The 9,082-nt window shown below is 40.0% G+C and overlaps 1 protein-coding gene across 2 annotated transcripts; it reads left to right on the top strand.

Moving 5' to 3' along the window:
- The first annotated feature begins 245 nt into the window (after nucleotides 1-245).
- LOC117736252 (tensin-4-like) lies at nucleotides 246-8,951 on the top strand. 2 transcript variants are annotated; one of them, XM_034541460.1, is made up of 13 exons: nucleotides 246-287; nucleotides 1,732-2,014; nucleotides 3,073-3,406; nucleotides 3,661-3,995; nucleotides 4,090-4,185; nucleotides 4,362-4,493; nucleotides 5,755-5,847; nucleotides 6,488-6,565; nucleotides 6,690-6,752; nucleotides 7,301-7,472; nucleotides 7,597-7,665; nucleotides 8,105-8,134; nucleotides 8,274-8,951. In XM_034541460.1, exons 2-13 carry the CDS (start codon nucleotides 1,762-1,764, stop codon nucleotides 8,404-8,406), a joined length of 1,788 nt encoding a protein of 595 aa, XP_034397351.1. In that variant the 5' UTR covers nucleotides 246-287; nucleotides 1,732-1,761; the 3' UTR covers nucleotides 8,407-8,951. The 2 variants fall into 2 exon arrangements, with proteins under 2 accessions (XP_034397351.1, XP_034397360.1); XM_034541469.1 differs by lacking the exon at nucleotides 246-287 and adding an exon at nucleotides 801-910.
- The last annotated feature ends 131 nt before the right edge of the window (nucleotides 8,952-9,082 follow it).

Genomic DNA, 9,082 nt, shown 5'->3' on the forward strand with positions numbered 1-9,082 from the left:
CAACATTGGAATGTTGTGGAATAATGTCACATGAACGACCTCTTTTGAAACACTTTCTTTCATACAGTTAAGGTGTATTAAATCACCCCTCGAGTCATAAACTTTACACTGCTATGGTGACATCATCAGTTGGAGCCACAGGGATTAGTAATCCCTCTCTGCTGATAGGCTCACAGGGGAAAGGGGTTGGCATTTCATTAATAAAAGCCTGCAACGCACAAAATGTTAAGGTAATACAGTGAATAGTCCAAGAGTAAACTGAAGAATCTTAACGAGAAGAAAATAAGGTAAGATAACCTTTCTTTACCTTAATTTAAGATATATAATCAGTTGCAGTTAAACTGTTTTATCATTGTTACTGTTATTATTATCATTATTACTGCACCAGTTCGTAGCAGGGACACATTAAGCTATTTTAAAGCAAATTAGGATGCTCCACATGTATGCTCTTGTTTCCTAAAATGAAAAACTGCTGAATAACTCAGAAGTTGCATTACAGATCATATGTCCGTTGTATTTAAATGGCACGCTATGTTTTTGCCAAGAAATTGTGAAAGTGGGTGCTTCTCAAATTTCTTTTATTTTATCTGACTTTTCCATAAAACAAGCAGATTTTTGTCCGTAGATTACCTAAAAGAAATATTTTGTCTGTTTAAGGAAAACACTAGTGTAGTCATGGTAACCACCGGTCACCTGGGTGACTCACTGAGCACCACTCCTCGTCTGAAACACGGAGAGGGAGACACAGCATGATCTGATCATCCCTGATATGACACACCCTTCCTGAACAGCTATTCATGCTGACATCAGCATTGAATTGAGACATTTACTCAGCTGGTGTCATTATTCATTGGGTTGCTTTTTGGATGGATTGAGAAACATGGAAAACCTTGGGCTTCATCCACTGACTGTAGGACGCAAACTGTTTATTACTGTTAAGTTATTCTTTCTTAAAAGGGAAACTTTTTTTATGTGAAAGTCCAATCATTGTTGATGGTAAATGTAGTCGATTGAATCAATAAACTCAAGTGTGTGCAATATTGACCAAAGCTGAGTTTGCAGCTGTAGAGCTTCCTGCATCCAGCGTTGTCTCTTGCTGTGACAGTGCCTAGTTAAATGCAAGGAAGAACTACGGACTGCTATTTCAGCGTTGATTTGCAGTTTGTGCTTCTGGGATATTCAGCCATATTTATTTAAGTCAGAGTATACAGTGGAAGAAATGCAGCGGTGAGAGTCTGAGGTTAGGCTGCATTGTGAGAGGGTATGGCTAGTGGAGACCCCCCCCGGGTTTAAGACGCTTATGTGTAATGCATCCTGGTACATAGGCACTACTGGCTCTGCTCGAGTTATAAACTCAGCAGAGAACTCCGCTTTCTCCGTCAATATAGAACAAACTTAGTAATTGATTGCTTCAAATTGACTACATTTACCATAAACTAATGTATGCTATAAAAACACTGAAAACACATGTATTTATTACATCTATTGAAAAACATTTTTGATTTAAATCTTGCAGCTGCAAATTGCTTTTCCGCTGCAAATGTTGGGGCGGTGTTGCTTTAGTAACAGATGGCAACAATGAAAAACTTGAGATATGCGTTTATGTAACAGTTCCCAAATATGAATGAGTATCGGGTAGTTAAAAGCTTTTAATGGGTCTGTTTTGCAAAACAGACCCATTCCAGTGAAGACAGTGTAACTGATCTCTCTCCATTGTATCTCTGTCTTTAGTAGTCCCAGAAGACTGTGAGCTCTCCTAACATGATGCCTACAGCTAGAGGCATGTCCCAAATGATACCCAATCACGTCCTGAGAGTGGGTCAAACTACCCGTCTGGACTCGGGGCTGCAGGAGGCACTCCAACACCCCAGTCTCACGGAGCCCAGCAGTAACCATGGTGACCCTGATCTTGATATTTCCCTGGATAATCTCAACCAGCTCATCCTAGAACTGGATCCGACATTTGAACCCATTGAGATCATCAAAAGTCCTTTGTGCATCAGCCCTCCTACAGGTACAGTGCAACTGTATAGCCACTTCCCTTTGTGTCTACACTTTTACTGCCATATTATGATGCTTAAACACATCAACAAGGTCAACAACGTGCAACAAATAATATCCTCCAACCTACTCAGGTGTGAAAAAGAGAACAAACCACAGTCACCTTAGAACAAATAACCATAACCTGGACCTTTGGAAATGTACCCTTCTTTTTTTAAATGGTTTTAATTGTTTTAATTATGGGGTAATTGCAACACTTCAGCGGTTCTGGGATCACTGCCCAGGCTAGTACCACACCCTGCACATATTGAGCTGCAGACACAGGGAAGCTCACTGAAGTAGACTGAGGGTAGTATGGCGGTGTCTTCTGTCAGACCTGCTCCAATCAGAAAGTGTGCACAAGAGTCCACAAAGCATATACATGGATTTCCTGTTGCTCATCTTGTCTTGAAAGATGTTTGGTCACATGCTTATGAGACAGAGTGCTTAAAGTCAAAATAAATCAAGCAACAGTGATGATAAATCAGATGAAGTAAGCTTGAATGCGCTAAGTTGAGTGCTCCTTTTTGTTGCAAAATACAGTATTTTCTCTTACAAGACTCACCAGACCTGAATGTAGTCTCAGACACATTTAGCTATTTCTGGTTCAACACGAGTCATTATTATGTAACTTTGGTTACGGAAGCCACCAGTCACACATTGCCCACAGGCTTCAGTGTTTTCCTGAGGGCATGAACTCACTGATTGCCCATCAACACAGTAGCGCAGACAGATCTTGAGGAACAAGTTGGGACTCCTCTATGTGATTTGGTATCATCGCAACAGCAGAAATGCACAATTCAAAGCACATATTTTGGAAGGAATGACCCGAGCTGTGCAAGCAAGTACCGGCAAGAGAAATATGGAAGTCTTTATCCGGAGATTTTATAACTATGTGTTTAAATATGGAGGCCGAGCCCTTTTGCTCACAGAAAAACAAAGCATGAAACCAGAGAAATCATGCAACACGCAGGGTTTTTCCACACTATTTTTTTCCAGAGTTTTAGCTAACACTTCCCTCTCCATTTTCAGACGACTCAGATGACGATGTCTCCCACTGCGTGTTGGTCCCTAGAGGATGCTCTCCCTGCTCCCTGCCCATTGGGATCCCATCTGTGTCGGCCAGTATACCCTTCCCTACATACAGCAGTGTCAGCTGCAGTCCCCATGGCACACTGGTGTTCTCCAGCTCCCCTACATCCTCCCTGCCTCCGCTGCCATGTGGCAGTGCAGCCCGACGAAATCCCTCAACGAAGCATGACGCAACCTCCCAAGGATCCCTGCGCCTGTCCCACTCCAACAGAAACAGTGCCGTCTCGCTACTCTCCACGTCAACTTGCTCAGACACCAGCTACATCCTTGGCAGGTAAAACCCATGATCAAAGCCCAAGTCTAGAATATTATTGATTATCATGCAGTGACTTGTAGATATGCCGCAAAACCTTAACTGTACTGTATTAGGAAGTTGACCAATCAAATGGAACCATTTATTCCCGGAAACAATGGTGTGCCATCAATAACAGACGGGAAAAACAATTTTCCTTTTCTGTGAAGTTAAAGTTTACGAATACAGCGTATGGATCTGTACATTTGTAATACATCCTCTTCCTCCCTGTGCAGCAACCTGTCCCTGGCCAGTGAAGACGCTGACTCTCAAGAGTTCATCCTCACTCACACGTCTGGATCATTTGGCGATGGGTCCAGAACTACAGCATTTGAGAACAGGCACAGCCCAGAAAAGCCCCCGCTGTTCAAGCGAGGACACCTGCAGGAGCATCAAGTCAAACGGGCACAGAGAAGTCCTGCTTCACTCTCTGGGTCTTTGAGTGATATTCCTATACTGCTAGTCAACGGTGAACCACAGCCGGACCTGCACATCCGGTCTCCCGGACAAGAAGTTGACTTAATGCAGACCGTCCTTAATGTGTCTAACTCAAATCCATTTCCTTCTCACAGTGAGTCGCACCCCTCACAGTATTCTATTTTATTGGCAGCTTGCATATTTAAAACAGTATTTGACCTCACTATGATATTGTTATGGTTGTTAAGGTTTCCAAGCCCATTTTAATGGCAGCCAGCCCTCAATGAAGTTTGTCATGGACACTTCAAAGTTTTGGTTCCGTCCACATATCAACAGAGCAGAAGGTGAGAACTTCAAAACATTACTCCAGAAATAACTCTTTGATTATGTAATAGCTCTAAAGTTATCTTGCAGGATCTACACCATTTTTTCTTTCAGATATGTAGGATTCCTCTGCAGTACAGATACACACATTTGCAACTATCTCAAGACATTTTCTGTGATGTTTCATTCATTCCAGCTGAAGCTCAGATAAAGGACAAGGAAGCAGGAGCATTTGTTATGAGAGACAGCACGTCCCACAGAGGAAGTTTCGGTCTGGCTATGAAGGTGGACCAAATGGCCGCCAACGCCACTGCTACCACCTACCCAGGTAAACTTTTACTGAGTGCAGTGGCTTGCCCTTATGACTAATTTTGAATCGCATGCTATTATAAAAAGGCATAGGAGTGTTTGGTCAGACACAGCAATGAGAAATTCATAAATGCCACAACTACCACAATCACAGACAAACAACATCATGAACATAGTGTACCACAGTGCAGCTGTCGTCATTTGTTTATAACAGAGGTCTGGAAGGCACAAGGAATCACTTACCCAACTGTGCGGATGTGAATGGGCATGTCTGATGACCTCCAGCTATCTGTGGGGAGGCAGGAGACAGTGCCGTTATGTTTTCCACCCACAGTATACGCTGCGTAAACACAAAAGAAAAAACACTGTTTATGGCACTCTAAGCAATCAAAGAGGAAACTAGAATGTACTGCCTTGTGGTTGCATGCCTCTGCCAACCAGTCATGTTGCAATTTAAGACCATGTCTGTCCAAAATGTCATTGCTTCATTTTATCCGATTAGACATTTGTGTGGAATTGTCGTAATTAGCATATCAAATCTTGAGTTATGGCCCATAACTTTTTTTTGTGTAGTCACATTGACTTTTGACCACTAAATTCCTATTAGTTCATCCTCGAGCCCAAGTGGACTTTTGGAATTTTTAAGAAATTCCCTCCAGTCATTCCTGAGATTTTGCGATAATGAACAAGACACATAACCCGAAAACATAATGCTTTTCCTCGGGCTGCAACTATGGAGGGTGCAGCTCAATGACATAATGAAGAAGAGGCTGCAAGAGCTCGCACATTGACGGGCTGATGAACAATGAAACAACGCAGAAACAAGTGCAAACTTGAAAATGTATTTTTAGTGATCTTGGTATTGTTGAAAATTAATACAATTTTATTGCCCTATGTGAAGCAAACGGCAGGAGTCATCGATTTGAAAAAATATCTATAATATAATATATCTGACTATGTTCAGTGGGATTGTTCATGAGTTGTGATCATCTCGGTGTTTGTTGTTGTGTCTAGAGCAGTGGTTCTCAAGCTTTTTTCAGTGATTTACCCTCACCAGCACAAAGCATAGAGTCTTCTAAGCCCATATAGGCAGGGCATCATATTGCACAGGACACTATAAATCAATAATTAAAAATAATGGATTTAAATGGATACATTTTTTTACATGGATCAGCCATAAGCTTCGAAATAATTGCCAGTGCCATCACTTTTATGTATCAATATCATATAATGTACATGTATATGATTCTTTTCTGACATATGTCCTTTCATCTAAACAGGAGAGAGCAGTTCAGATCTCGTCAGACACTTCCTTATTGAATCTTCAGCTAAGGGCGTACGTATCAAAGGCTCTTCTCAGGAACCCTACTTTGGTAAGTAAAGGATAACAAATAGACCCTTTTGCTGCACAAGATCTAGAAGTGATCAATTTCCTTTTCAACTCACTCAAAATGCACTCGCCTACTCAACATGAGTAACACACCCTGGCTGGTCTGGCTGATGATGATGTCTGCCACACCAGCACTGAGTCAGCCATGTCGGGCCTTTTAAGATGTGGGTGGATCTTTTTATTTATTCAGTATGAGTTCACAGGGTGTGTTTGTACACCCATAGATTATCAAGATTTATAGTGGCTCTCTTTCACAGAATTATATCTTTATTACTGTGAAATGTATCTGTACTGGCTCTGTAATACCAACACACAGCAACCTGAACCAGATTTTGATTTCAATTCCACCTTAAAAGTGTATATATCATGACAAAAGGAATCCAGATTTTTTTTTAAATAGATTGATCCTTCAATTAACCAATGAGTCAAATCAATAAACTACAGAAAGAAAAAAACATACAGCAGTAATAATTATAAAATCTCTCCCTCCTCAATTATGCTTTAAAATAATGCCAGTATGTATAAAAAATGTTGTCTGAACTTTTGTGGGCCAAAATAAGACAATTAATTTCTCAATAGAACTTGTACTTAACCAAAGCTATGCATTTGTGTTCTCTTTGCAGGTAGTCTCTCTGCCCTGGTCTACCAGCACACTATTTCTGCCTATGCTTTACCCTGCAAATTACTGCTCCACTCCAGAGGTAGGTTATTGCAATATACAGGAGGTTTCTCTCTCTCTCTCTCTCTCTCTCTCTGTGTGTATGCGTGCGTGTGCGTGCGTGTGTGGATAAACGATAACCCTTACCTCACTCGTTGCCTACACAGATGTGGGTGCAGCAGAGGAAAGTGCAAATCACAAACCAGCATCAGAGGACAAGAGTAAAACAGGTGGGACAAATCAATAAATAATAAGGAATATAAACCCGAATTGTTTACATTAGCATGTAATTTTACTAGCACTTACCTTCAAGTATTGCTGATAAAATGCCACTTAACTTACTCTTTGTAGTCCCAAACACGATTTTGAAGCCATGTAGGGGATGCTAACAGTAACGTTAGCTTGTGCCAAACAGCTTGCTAATTGAGCTTAGTTGGGTAACAGGCAACGTTAGTTTGTCTTTAGAACTCCTCTGAAACTGTTTTAGAATGTCCTCAATGAGAAATATAGGACAAGTTAAGTTAAGTTACATCGTCTTGAAGCTAATACAATGAGAAAACAGATAAAAGACAGGTGCCTGTAGCTTTCACTCCAAAGGTTACTGTGTCTCCTGTAAGCAACAACAATATGCTATGTTTTTTTTATTTGGGCCAAATCATATTTCAAATGAGCTATTTATGTCTGTTTTAGAAAAAAGGCTAATTGACCAACAACCTTTCACTGACTTAAATGTATTTCTCTTCTAATCTAACCTCCTAAATGTTTGCCTCTTCCATAGCTTGCAATTTTGTCTACCTGAATGCTGTCCCCACTGAGATGCTGACGGGCCCTTGTGCAGTGCAGAAAGCGGTGTGCTCTACACTTGAGAAGGCCCCAGGTTCCTTCATACCAACCATAGTCAACCTGAAGGTGTCTTTGAAGGGTGTCACGCTGACAGATATCAACAGGAAGTAAGAACACACACATCCTGTCATCCTGCTGTAGAGATTTAACTTACAACAAAATGATGGTGGTTTGTGTGCAACATTTTGTTTAAACTGATCATTTCTAACAGCCATAATAATTTCTTCACAGACTCTTCTTCAGACGCCATTATCCTGCTCACCTGCTTAGCTACAGTGGTGAAGATCCAGACAATCGACTGTGAGTATACAGCAACAAATTATAAAAATGTATTGATTTTTAAGAATATACACACTTTCATTACGGTTGAATTGTCTTCAATGTCAGTAACTGTATATAAAGAGCAGATCACCATTAGTACTTATTTTCTATTTGTTGTTATTATTTATATATATATATATTTTTTTTTTGTTTGTTTTTGTTTTACCGCATAAAAACACGTCATGGCTTAGTTGTTTTTTATTGTCCCATAAGTCAAACAGCGGGCCAGCATGCAGAATACCAGGGCTTGAACTGGCAACAGGCACAGCTGAATGGAGGGCAAAAGTCATTAATATTATTAAAGCTTGCTTCTCCTTGTTATGACTATAACATATCATCAGGGAAAACAATGCATTTCTCAAACAAAACATTTTTATCAACATCTTTTAATCTTAAACTTTCTTTTGGACTCTTACAGGTGGTTAAAAGGTTCCAGTTTTGGTGCGAGGTAATTTTGAACTTTAATTGAGAACTTTTGAATTAAACTTTAAATTCTGCATATTGCTCATACCCGTAGTAAATACTCTTATCTTGAACTTCAATTTTGGACGAACGTAATCTAATCGATCGTTTCTTTGTCCCAACAGGATGTTTGGCTTCGTGGCAAAAGGTGTGGAGGCTGGCATGGAGAATGTATGTCACGTCTTTGCAGAATATGACCCCCTGCAGTCGTGCAACAAAGTCATTGAGGTTATTCAGGCTGCCATAGGCAAGCCTTAGACACACAAGGATCCAGACTCGCACCTCCGATCACATGATTAAAGTCATACATATAGATTCGACTGTGGTATACAGTATATGAAGATGTACAAGACTGAACAGCTGTCCAGCAAGAACATAACAGACAAGGAACCAGCAACATATGATTGTAATTAAATGGCACACTGCTACTGTTAAAATAATGTAAATATGTTAGAACAAATTCAACAATCTTTTTGTAATTATTGATTAGCTCCCAAAAAATATCAGAAAATGTTGTTGAAAATATTGCACACAATGATAGAAACCAACACCTACATAGAGGTTAGGGGATAGTAAACTAATGGATTTGTATCTGAGGTTGAATCTGCACTATACGATTATTGTAGTGATTTAATTAAAGGTATTTTGAAGGTTCTGTTCATAGACTAGATTGTCACGTCCTTTCATTTCAAAGCAGAAACATTGGATATACCCTACTTGTATTGTTCAAAATGTATTTATTATATGGCACAGACTTTTTTTTTTTTTATTATTGTTATGAGAAATAAACATGTTGAACTTGGGTATGTGCATGCTTACAAATGTTTACGTCTGAAAAAGAGAAAAGGAATACGTGAAAGTGTGAAAACGTTATCTTTATCTTTTCCTTTACGTCATTATCAAAGCCTGTTGGGAAACAAAAAGGAAGACATTG

This window comes from Cyclopterus lumpus, chromosome 1 (assembly GCF_009769545.1).
Source record: "Cyclopterus lumpus isolate fCycLum1 chromosome 1, fCycLum1.pri, whole genome shotgun sequence".
Taxonomy (NCBI): Eukaryota; Metazoa; Chordata; class Actinopteri; order Perciformes; family Cyclopteridae; genus Cyclopterus; species Cyclopterus lumpus.

What these genes read in the sequence shown, in the direction of transcription:
- LOC117736252 (XM_034541460.1), top strand. Translation starts at nt 1,762, where the DNA reads ATGATGCCTACAGCTAGAGGCATGTCCCAAATGATACCCAATCACGTC. An exon ending in ACCAGCTACATCCTTGGCAG is followed by an intron (nt 3,407 to 3,660) that starts GTAAAACCCATG and finishes CTCCCTGTGCAG; the next exon opens with CAACCTGTCCCTGGCCAGTG. An exon ending in GAAGATCCAGACAATCGACT is followed by an intron (nt 7,666 to 8,104) that starts GTGAGTATACAG and finishes GGACTCTTACAG; the next exon opens with GTGGTTAAAAGGTTCCAGTT.